General features: G+C 38.8%; 1 protein-coding gene across 4 annotated transcripts in view; it reads right to left on the reverse strand.

The window, feature by feature from the left end:
• Positions 1-12,582, reverse strand: part of VCAN (versican) — a 111,207-nt gene that overhangs the window by 67,253 nt on the left and 31,372 nt on the right. For all 4 annotated transcript variants that reach the window (XM_001147684.8, XM_016953036.4, XM_517667.9 and 1 more), the window contains exon 6: positions 2,707-3,000. In XM_001147684.8, the coding sequence (XP_001147684.4) occupies positions 2,707-3,000 (294 nt within the window). The remainder of the gene's footprint in view (positions 1-2,706; positions 3,001-12,582) is intronic.

Consider the following 12,582-nt stretch of genomic DNA (forward strand, 5'->3'; position numbering starts at 1 on the left):
GAATGTTTTAGTCAGTGACTTTGTGTGGCAAAGGGAATTAAAGCAAGGTACGATTTGGCATTGTTTTATTCACCAAGTGACTTAAAAAACACTTTCTACGTTTGGTAGAAGCAAACAAGAAAAATGTGGTTATATTTCTAAATTCCTCTACATAACCAGCCAGCTGTATATCTCTGAAATCACTTTGGAACTGTAGCTGAGGCCATGACTCTTATGAATTTTACCCTACAGAATTTAGTCACTACTTGACTATGTGGGAAAGGTGGACATCAATTAAGTCATTTTGAAAATATTTTTCAAATTCTTTAAAAATATATACTAGGCCAGGAGCAGTGGCTCACTCCTGTAATCCCAGCACTTTGGGAGGCCAAAATGGGTGGATCACCTGAGGTCAGGAGTTCGAGACCAACCTGACCAACATGATGAAACCCCATCTCTACTAAAAACACAAAATTAGCCGGGCACGGTGGCGCATGCCTATAACCCAGCTACTTGGGTGGCTGAGGCAGGAGAAGGCAGGAGAATCACTTGAACCTGGAAGGTGAAGCTTGCAGTGAGCTGAGATGGCACCATTGCACTCCAGCCTGGGCAACAAGAGCGAAACTCCACCTCAAAAAAAAAAAAAAAAAAAAAAAAAAAAAAAATATATATATATATATATATACACACACACACACACACACACACTAAAAAAAATTTTGAAAAATAAATTAGAAATTTTGGAAAACTATTGGCATTATGTGTGGTTTAAGAAAGGCTTCTATATGGCTAAACGCTTTTAACCTTCTACGCACTGAATGAATTCTGAATATAATAACATCTTTAGTAGGAAATTAGAATCTAGCCACATGCTTAGGTGGGAAGAAAAGCAAAATATGAGTCCATTATATTTACAAGTTACATACATGTAAATGAATTAGAGAGATAAAAATGAATATAAACTTTTAAACATTTTTTGAATTTTGTGCAGATTTTAGTTACTCTATTTAAATATAACTACATTGTTATTTCATGTGTATTTTTCAATTAAATAAATAATTTAAAACACATCAGGATGAATTCTTTAATAATAGTCTTTGTGGCTACAGACAGGCTTTGATTTAAATTTTACCCACAGAGAGACGAAAAATGTTGTTTAAAAGTTTTCCAGTGCCAGTTTTATTAATAAAGCACAAGAAAATATCAAATAAGGAAGTCAGGCTGGATAATTCTATTCATTCCCTAATTTAACCTCTCCAATGCCTTCCCCACAGCATACCAATCTGATTTTGCTCCTTAATTATATCAGTCACGTAATGTAAAACTGATTTTAGAGCCTGAAGTACTTGAAAAATCATTGTTGTGACAATGCAGCTTAAAGGAATGTACATCTGTCTACTTTTAGAGATAAGGTTTATGCTATTGTTGTTTTCCTGAAAATGATTAAGGAAGAATTCTGTTGTTTCAGGGCCTGAGAACAAAAGCTAGCATTTTCTACAGCCTTTATGGAGCGACCAGCTTGTGGCAAGCTAATACAGAACACATGGCTTTAACACTCAGAAAGTTGAGTCTAAGGGAGGAGATCCGAGCAGAGGCTTCTTAGCTAGGAGATAAAAGTGTGAAAACAAACCTTTTGGTTGCATTAACATCCATTCTACTGACTACCTAGAACATCACAGTCTGTGTCTTTTTGGTTGCTTAAAAATGCCTGTGTATTTCACTCTAGAAATCAATTATATAATAAGCTAGTACATTTTGTACTCGTTTTAGAGACATATTGCTATAACAAGATACATTGGCAATTTAGTCAAAATTGTTTACAAATTTGTTTCAACATAACCTAACTCTGTCTTGGATATTACCCAAGGTCACCAAAATTCTGGGAGATCTTTGTTTAGCTAGCATAGTATAGATGGTTCAGTAAATATTCCAATGAAATGCTAGATTACTTGCTTGTTTAATTTGCATTCTACAATTATGATACTATATCATGTGACTACTACTGCTAAAATTACTTGAGGACATCTGGAAAATTAAAATAATTATATCATGAATGTTGAGAAATGTTATTTAAAAAAAAAATGTTAATTAGTAAACCTAACTAAAGATACTCTGTTATAGGTTGCAAAGAACACATATTGTACGTCAATATGATACTACAGAATTAATGATTAGAAGGCATGTATTTCCATTACTTGACATAAATGGAGATTTTTATTGATAGTATGGTTCGTTTTTAGTTATGACTTGAACATTTTGAGTATCCATGTCAGCTAAATACTCACCTGTAATTACTGAAATTTAAATTCTTTGCCATCTCAAAGAAACAGAGTGATACCAAAGACAAAATCAACAATCTTAAGGATTTAACTCAGCCTCAGTTGGCCTTGGCATTGTAACACCAATAAGCAAATTGCAAAACTTAAAGACTGCAATTAATATAAAATACTTAGAAAAATGCTCTGTGGCTCTGGACACAACAGAGCACAGTTACAGCTTAACCTGATATTTCCTCACCCCTCTAAAAATCCATTTGTCAAAATTCCTGTGGTTTTAACCATATCACTGCTGTTCAGTTTGCTTGCTTTTGAAAATCACTGAACTGTTTCCATTCCGTGCACACACTGCAAGACATGGAATCCACTCCAACGGCTAGTTGAACATCAATGCATGCTTCGAAGCATTTTTTTTAAAACTGTAATTTTTAAAAAGGTATCAAACACTTACGTTTAAAGCAGTAGGCATCAAATCTGCTATCAGGGGGAGGGAAGCCTGTCTGGTTCTCAAAACGATACAGGGTTCTCACCCCAAGTAGACCACCTCCACACTGGGCCCTGGCCACAGTCACAGGGTGGCGCACGCTGGCATCCGACAGCCACCCGTAATCGCACTGGTCAAAGCCGTTCCTCCATGCCGCCTGGAGTTCCCCCACTGTTGCCAGCCTGGCATCCTGGTTTTCACACTCTTTTGCAGCCTCCTCGAAGGTGAATTTACTGGGGACGGTGAGGTGGAACACATCACCTGGAAAAAAAAGAAGGGAAAAAAAGCCCAAAGTTTTATTATTCATTCCTTTCCTGTTGGATAAATATGGTGGGGGAGGAATTGGAGGAGCATGTAATACTTTTTCATGGCAAGGTAGCAGCTTCTGATACTTTAAAGCAGAAAAGATAATGGTGACTTAGCTTCGTTATAATTATGAATACATAATCATAAATAACACATACCCGAGAAGTTTTATTCTATACGTGTATGTGTGTGTGTACATTGGCCATAGAATCAGTCATTTAATAACATTTTATAATACATTCTTTAAAATGAAAAAATCCTTCTGAGGGATTCTTTAGATTACTATCCAGGTTTTGGTTTTTTTAAGGAAAAAGCCTGCTATGTGCTTCCTAACATTGCATATTGGAAGGGAAACCTTGCATTGAACTGCCACCACGGTTATTCCACTTTGTTTATCCTAAAATCAAATAGTAATTCTCTGACCTTCCTTCTCATTTATAACTACCGACAAAGTGGATTAACGCCATTAAATAAAAAAAATAATAATAAGAAAACCTCCAGAAATGTGAAGATGGGAAGGGCTTAGAGTGGTACAGAATTCTACTTCCTGCCTTCCCGTACCAGGCACAGGGCTGCCATGATGGTTACGAAAGTCGCGGCCTGCACAGGAGCACCGGGCCCAGCGTGTAGGGAAGGCCTAGGTCGCCTCCCACTCAGCCAGCCAAAGGAACTCCAGTCTCTTTGGATAAAGCCTTTGTTTTACTTGCTCTGTGCAGAGGGAGCACTTTTTGCTAATTCTTACAAAGACACCCCAAGTGCTAGCAGGGGCTTTAACTAGGTTCAAGAGACTTCTTTTTTTTTTTAGGAGAATCCCTTGAACCCAGGAGGCAGAGGTTGCAGTGAGCCGAGATTGCACCACCGCACTCCAGCCTGGGCGACAGAGCGAGACTCCGTCTCAAAAAAAAAAAAAGAGAGAAAGACTCCCCCAACACCCCACTCACTCGGGCCCCAGATGGAGGCTCAGTAGCCCAGGCTGCAGTGCAGTGGCACGATCTGGGCTCACTGCAACCTACACCTCCCGGGTTCAAGCGATTCTCCTGCCTCAGCCTCCCAAGTAGCTGGGATTACAGGCACCTGCCACCACGCCCAGCTAATTTTTGTATTTTTAGTAGAGACAGGGTTTTGCCATGTTGGCCAGGCTGGCCTCAAACTCCTGACCTCGTGATCCACCCGCCTTGGCCTCCCAAAGTGGTGAGATTGGTTAAAGAGGTTTTTTAAATTGCTGATTGATTAACAAGAAAAGGCTGGACAGTTGCTTTGTTTATTACAAAGTCTAATTAGCAGAGGGTATATTCATTATCATTTAACATGTTACAGTGAAAGATTCTGGAAACTTCAGAGTTTGTTAAGTTGGAATTTTACTTAGCTAACTAACATAACAGTTTGCTGAAATAAATTCCACACAAATTAAATTATGTTTTTCACATGTGAGCAAAAGTAACCAAAGACAGAGGCAGAATTATAGAATACCTAAGCCAATATCGCAGTCAGGAGGAGAAATGAAAACTGAAACAGAAAGTTAAAATGTTGATAGCCCACTATTGTAGCTGAGAGTACTGTTTCCATCTCACTGAAGCTGATCTCTGATTCTATGATATATTAGACAACTGGGATCCAAAGAGCTGTCATGATTTGGATCTTCACCTGACTAAATCCAGATGTAACAAGCAATTGTTTAAAATGAATAGTGCTATTACTTTCTCTGAGTGGGTGATAGCACAATAAAACAAGAAAAATTAGTCATGGGGAAAATGGCCAAAGCACACATATCGGCTTTTCTCACTATATATCTAAAATTGCTATTGAGGAAAGTAGCAAATTTCAATGAGAGCTATTTGAAGAAGGGAGAGAGAAATTACTTTCACCTGACTGAAAGAAGTGGTAGAGGTGTACATAGCTTTTTATTCTTAATTATCTAGTCTGGCAAAAGACAGTAATCTCAAATACAACAATACACTCTAAGAAAAAGTTCCCCTCCCGGCTCTCACAACGTCTCCCTTCCTAATAAATTTTAAAAGCATAAGGGTCACAGGGCCAGTTACATAGTATGTATTCAATAAGATTTGTTAAATGAATGGCACTTCAAGTTCTTATTAAGAAGCTAGGTCTCTTTTTTCCCCCTATCCTTCCCAACAGCACATTAAATAAAGCTAACTCTGCTACAAAGCTTTGGAGAGATGGCTGCTGCCTGAAACAGGCATTTTATCTCACAATAGACTTGGCTCAAAGCAACATGGAGAAAGGCAGACAGAGAAATTACGTCATCCTGAACAGCCTCCTTCACCTCAGAATAACACTTGCCCGAGGCCTGTAAAGAAGGCAGCGTGCCAATAGTTTTCCCTGAGAGGTAGAACCCTTGGACTTGTTATTACAGCTGGAATATTAGTTGTGTTGCCTTAGTTTCCTGCATTTCCTGAGATACTCCTACCTTAAGGCAAAACTACCATTCCTCTTAAGTAACAAGTGTTATCAGCCAACCACGGCAGGGCAAAGAAATATAATTAATTGAGTAAAACTCTGCTTCTCCAACTGCACTGTTAGTCTATCTATTGAGGAACATCAACTTCTCCAAGGAAGACCAGACCAAAGGGCTAATGAGGAAAAAATGGCAGCATGATTTCATGGGTAGCTGGTTTCCTGATTTTAAACAGCAAACATGTTTGCAGTATTAAAAGAAAGGCTTCAGTAGGTGCTGGCCTGTTACAAAGAGAATTCTCTTAGTAGTAGTTAATCAGTTCAGACCTACTTATAGAACTTTTCATGTAGAAACTCTTGTTAAATCTGACTTTATATCAGACTATCAATTATTTAACTCACTTGTTTGAAGTATACAATTTTCATTTATTTGTTTGATACCCATAGAATGATCATTTTACTACTTTGATTAAATTCTGTTATCCCTAATGCCATTTCTCTTTCTTTCCTTCCTTCCTTCCTTCCTTCCTTCTTTCTTTCTTTCTTTTCTTTCTTTCTCTTTCTTTCTTTCTTTTCAAAAAAGATGGAGTCTTGCTAAATTGTCCAGGCAGGAGTGCAGTGGCTATTCACAGGCATGATCATAGCACACTCTGTCCTCAACTTCCTTGCCTCCAGCAATCCTCCTTGCCTCAGCTTCCTCAGTAGCTGGGACTACACGCAGGCACCACTGTGCCCAACTTATCCTTTTCAATTATGTGTAGAAATTTTTCAAACTTTCCAAATTAAAATTTTTATAAAACATATTGCAAGAAACATTACCATTGGGTTTCTTGTAATTCAGATGAAAAAAAGGAAGATTTAACCAGAATCAATTGAGTTTACTTTAAGGTGAGAATTAAAAGAATTAATCTGTTAAGATAACGTGCAGTCAGTTATTTTATTCAGCAATAATTAGTTTATTTCAGAATAATGAGAAAAGGAAAAAAGTTACTTAAATTCTGTTCTAAAAAATAACTATTTAAGCCTTCCTAAATCATAATTGTTTAGTGTGAACATTTCCTTGCTCACCTCAAAAACCTAATGATATAGTGAAGCATTTACACTATAGAATTGAGTATGTCTTTAATCTCTTATAACTAACACCCAATCTATACCAAACGTGATAAGTTAAATGTCCAAACTTCTGTCCTTTCCATGTATCAACCCTCTATTATTAAGGCAGGGAAATCTGTACATAAATTTGTTTTGTGGAATATTTTGGAAAACACTGTTCTAAAGACCTATATTTTAATCAAGAAGAGGACTCTCAATTAACATACAACACACATAACTTAGTACTAAGTTTCTGGTATGTGTCAACCTGTTTAAGATAGAAGCAAAGTCAGCAGACTGGGTACCCAGTCAGAATCAAAGCAGATTACAAAGCAAAGTATATATGATGCCAATTGCCTCCCAGGATTATGTCAAAGGCTGCAAGTGAGCAAAAAGGGGAATGAGGCAGAGCAGGGAACCCTGATGAAGTGTCTAAGACAGCAATTTAAGCTGAACATGGAAAGAGCTCATTACTTAAAAAGAAGCTCATTTTGCACAAAGTAAACCAAGGTATGGCAGATAGCAACAGGCTTTCTCCAGAACAATAAATTCCAGGAATAAGTCTTTCAACCCCGTATCTCATTAAAAACATGCAGTTTTTAAGCTAAACATTGTCCATTTCTACACTGAGAAAAGCAATCAAGATGTTAACATTTTCAAAGTTTCTATTGATCCACTTTCAGTCTTTAAACCCATAGTCAGGAATTCTTTATAAGTCAAATTATATGTTGTAAACTATAGCACAGTGGAATGATATTGGATAGAAATGAAGTCTGGGCCAGTAATAGAATTGTAAATCCAGGCTTGGTCCAAAAATGAATGCTCATAGAAGGATGCCTCCAAAGATAACATCTAATGCCTAGAGGCAAAGCCAACTCAGGAATCCAAGGAACAGACAAAAGAGAAAGCCACTGATCACAGCAAACATGGGAAATCAAGCAAATCAAATAGGCACGTTTGCTTAGTTGCTCTCTCTCAACATGATTTAATTGGCCCAACTGTGTAAGCTCCTACCCAGAGGGTATCGTAAAGCCACCTTTTTATCTCTGATGTGAATAATAAAAGTTCTTCCTGAGTTTTTAATCACAGTACAACCTTTAGAGTTAAACAGGGAATGCACAGCCTTCAGTGAGAGAAAATGACTATTTTAGTAGCATAGAACAAAGTTGTGTTCTATCTCTGCTCCTGGATACTTGTACCTGAACAATTTAATGTATTTTTAGATTTAATGGATAGTTGCTTTCCTGGAAAACAAGCATCTTTTTTGTAGTTTGACAAGAAGCCTGTTAATAAGTTCCAGGAGTAGCCTCATCAAAGCAGCTAAATTGATAGGACAATTATCAAAGTTGTAATTAGAGCACAGATTTGGAACATGTTTCTAAATGTTACCTATCCATGAGAAAATGTTTTATTTTTCTCTAATTGAAAACAGTAAATAAAATGTCAAGTGATATGATTTGGCTGTGTCCCCACCCAAATCTCAGCTTGAATTGTATCTCCCAGAATTCCCATGTGTTGTGGAAGGGACCCACGGGAAGGTACTTGAATAATGGGGGCCAGTCTTCCCTGTGCTATTCTCATGATAGTTAATAAGTCTCAAAAGATCTCATGGGTTTATCAGGGGCTTTCTGCTTTTGCTTCTTCCTCATTTTCTCTTGCCGCTGCCATGTAAGAAGTGCCTTTCACCTCTCGCCAAGATTCTGAGGCCTCCCCAACCATGTGGAAATATAAGTCCAATTAAACCTCTTTTTCTTCTCAGTCTCAGGTACGCCTTTATCAGCAGTGTGAAAATGAACTAATACAGTAAATTGGTACCGGTACAGTGGGGTGTTGCTGAAAAGATACCCGAAAATGTGGAAGCAATGTTGGAACTGGGTAACAGGCAGGGGTTAGAACAGTTTGGAGAGCTCAGAAGAAGAGAGGAAAATGTGGGAAAGTTTGGAACTTCCTAGAGGCTTGTTGAATGGCTTTGCCCAAAATGCTGATAACGATATTGACAATAAGGTCCAGGCTGGGTTGGTCTCAGATGAAGATGAGGGACTTGGGGACTGGAAGAAAGGTGACTCTTGTTATGTTTTAGCAAAGAGACTGGTGTCATTTTGCCCCTGCCCTAGAGATTTGTGGAACTTTGAACTTGAGAAAGATGATTTACAGTATGTGGTGGAAGAAATTTCTAAGCACCAAAGCATTCAAGAGGTGACTTGGGTTCTGTTAAAGGCATTCAGTTTTATAAGGGAAGCAGAGCAAAAAAGTTTTGAAAAATTGCAGCCTGACTATGCAATAGAAAAGGAAAACCCATTTTCTGGGGGGGAATTCAAGCCAGCTGCAGAAATTTGCATAAGTAGCAAGGAGCCTAACGTTAATCCCCAAGACGGTGGATAAAATGTCTTCAGGCCATGTCAGAGACCTTCACAGCAGCCACTCCCATCATAGGCCTGCAGGCCCAGGAGGAAAAAGTGGTTTCATGGGCCAGGCCCAGGGTCCCCGTGCTGTATGCAGCTTGGGGATTTGGTACCCTGTGCCCCAGCCACTCAAACCATGGCTGAGTGGGGCCAGTGTACAGCTTGGGCTGTGGCTTCAGAGGGTGGAAGCCCCAAACCTTGGCAGCTTCCATGTGGTGTTGAGCCTGTGGGTGCACAGAAGTCAAGAACTGAGGTTGGGGAACCTCTGCCTAGATTTCATAAGATGTATGGAAATGCCTAGATGCCCAGGCAGAAGTTTGCTGCAGGGGTGGGGCCCTCATGGAGAACCTCTGCTAGGGCAGTGCAGAAGGGAAATGTGGGGTTGGAGCCCCCAGACAGAGTCCCTACAGGGGCACTCCCTACTGGAGCTGTGAAAAGAGGGCCACCATCTTCCAGAACCCAGAATGGTAGATCCACTGACAGCTTGCACTGTGTGCCCGGGAAAGCTGCAGACACTCAATACTAGCCCATGAAAGCAGGCAGGAGGGAGGCTGTACCCTGCAAAGTCACAGGGGCTGAGCTACCTGAGACCATAAGAACGTACCTCTTGCATCAGCCTGACCTGGGTGTGAGACCTGGAGTCAAAGGAGATCATTTTGGAGCTTTAAAATGTGGCTGCTCCACTGGATTTTGGACTTGCATGGGCCCTGTAACCCCTTTGTTTTTGGCCAATTTCTCCCATTTGGAATGGTTGTATTTACCCAATACCTGTATCCCCATTGTATCTAGGAAGTAACTAGTTTGCTTTTGATTTTTACAGGCTCCTAGGCAGAAGGGACTTACCTTGTCTCAAATGAGACTTTGGACTGTGGACTTTTGGGTTAATGCTGAAATGAGTTAAGACTTTGGGGAACTGTAGGGAAGGCATGATTGGTTTTGAAATGTGAGGACATGAGATTTGGAGGGGCCAGGGGCGGAACAATATGGTTTGGCTGTGTCCCCACCCAAATCTCAACTTGAACTGTATCTCGCAGAATTTCCATGTGTTGTGGGAGGGGCCCAGGGGGAGGTAATGGAATCATGGGGGTTGGTCTTCCCCATGCTATTCTCATAATAGTTAATAAGTCTCATGAGATCTAATGGGTTTATCAGGGGTTTCTGCTTTTGCTTCTTCCTCATTTTTTCTTGCTACCACCATCTAAGTAGTCCCCTTCACCTCCCGCCACGATTCTGAGGCCTCCCCAGCCATGTGGAACTGTAAGTCCAATTAAACCTCTTTTTCTTCCCAGTCTTGGGTATGTCTTTATCAGCAGCATGAAAATGGACTAATACATCAGGAAATATACCAAATATATTTTATATAAACAAAGTGATGCATTACTTAAGATGTCAGGTTTAAAGTAAGTTAAATTGTTATAATAAGAATTCATCAGGCTGGGCGCAGTGGCTCATGCCTGTAATCCTAGCACTTTGGGAGGACAAGGCAGGTGGATCATCTGAGGTCAGGAGTTTGAGACCAGACTGGCCAACATGGTGAAACCCCATGTCTATTAAAAATACAAAAATTAGCCAGGCATGGTGGTGCATGCCTGTAATCCCAGCTACTGGGGATCTGAGGCAGGAGGATCGCTTGAACCCAGGAGGCAGAGGTTGCAGTGAGCTGAGATCGTGCCACTGAACTCCAGCCTGGGCAACAGAGAGACTCTATCTCAAAAAAAAAAAAAAAAATCATCAAGGTATATACATATACATTCAGATTAGTGTACATGTAAAATATGATATACAACAGAGCCTTTCATGAATAGGATAATTTGCATATTCATATGGAAAACATATGCAGTATCTTAAGCCATAGTTTTCCAAAATTTCAAATTAAATACTTATAGCTTTGACATATTCCTGTTACTTCAACTTTCCAGGGATGCCCTAGAAGAAATGGGAGACATGTTGTAAGACTTTAATGACATTCCACAAACTAAATTTATCTCAATTGTGGGAATTAACATCAGAAATTAAGGGAAAAAATACTCTAATTTGATCACTAGCTGCTACAAGACTCCCTAGAAAGTGGACCATGTATATTTTTTTCACAATTCTGTTTGCTAAGTGGAAAAGCTGCTTCTTGGCAGACTCAAACATGACACATACTGAAATGGCAAGCAATGATGAAAACAAATCAAAACATTAAAAATGACCCAAAGTGTTCAAAAGCTAGAGTTTATACTCAGGAGTCACTCAACAATATGATTAAAGAGCCTGAGTCTAGAGTAAAATTGGGATAGGATATTTCTCCCCCACTGACAATTCTTGCAATCACCAAGGTGAAAGGAGGACTTAATCACAGATAATTACACAATTCTTTCCTGACTGCAGCAGATGGGCTGCTCTCTGTGGCAGTCAAAGCTGAGATCTTACCAGTTTTGTAGCAGAGTATATTTGCTGGGTGATGTGATACATGATTATGTTTCTTCTGTTCATTAGTGCTTATAGCTCTACTATACTGCACTGTTTGGTCTGAAAATCAGTTCTTATAAACTAATTCATAATTTCCTTTGTCCATTTGGGAGCAGCACTCCCTGCTCTTTTGGTTTTTTGTTCTTCTTCTTGTTGTTGTTATTTTACTACAAAAGTTCAACATTTGTAAATGTTTTCACATTACCTTGCTATCTGGGTCAAAATGGTATATAAGTAATAAATGTATGCAAAAGTAAATGGGATGAATAAGCTGGAAGTAGTTACATGAAATGAGCTTCTAAATACCCATATGATAAAATCACTAACAGAATATATCAAGTATCAAGGTGATAGCAACAATTCAACAAAATGATTAGCTTTGAAATGTTGGACTTTTAAGCTTTTTCAACACTCTTTTTCTTCTCTGTCTCTCTCTCTCTATCTCTCTCTCCATCGTTTTTTTGTTTTTCTGTATTGATATACATAAGATCAAAGCAGCAAAAACTAATGCTTATTATCCACTGAATCACAAAGTCCATCAGCTGCACATGGATTGGTTAACATAATATATACTGCTATATAATCTTTTAAGGGCTAATATTTGTAGATAATTTAAAAGCAAGTCAATTTCTTCTAAGATTTGATTATTTAACCTGCACAAAGGCCAATCTTCAGTTAACAATGACAAGAAAACTCTAGGGCTGCCAAAATAACTTCATTTTAGACCCCAGAGTTAGTATTAGGCTGGTAATGTTTCTAATTTGGGAATAGTGAGACTAGAAAGCTAGGAGGGCCCCCTCCAAATTTCTCCCTTGTATTAGGCTGAAGTAGAACATAACGTGGCTTAAAGCGTAGTCTTTGAGTTTTAAAAATGTTAACCTGTAATTAATTATTAGAGTATTATCCATAGTCTACTATGATAGTCAGTTAATATTCTCTAAATCAGATTATACTCATTTGAAAATGCATCTGCATATTTGCAAATGTGTTATTACACAAGATCTTACCTATGTCAATTTAAAGAGGTTAAAGATGCAGGAAGCCCCCACTAAAATGTAAACACATTTGTACGGTTTTCAGAATGTTTGGACTCATTCTTTCCCATTGACAGAGCAGTAGGTTTTAATTAGAGTGAGAAAGAGGTTCTAAAAATTTCTGGGTTTCTGAGTCTTCA

Source organism: Pan troglodytes, chromosome 4 (assembly GCF_028858775.2).
Source record: "Pan troglodytes isolate AG18354 chromosome 4, NHGRI_mPanTro3-v2.0_pri, whole genome shotgun sequence".
Lineage (NCBI taxonomy): Eukaryota > Metazoa > Chordata > Mammalia > Primates > Hominidae > Pan > Pan troglodytes.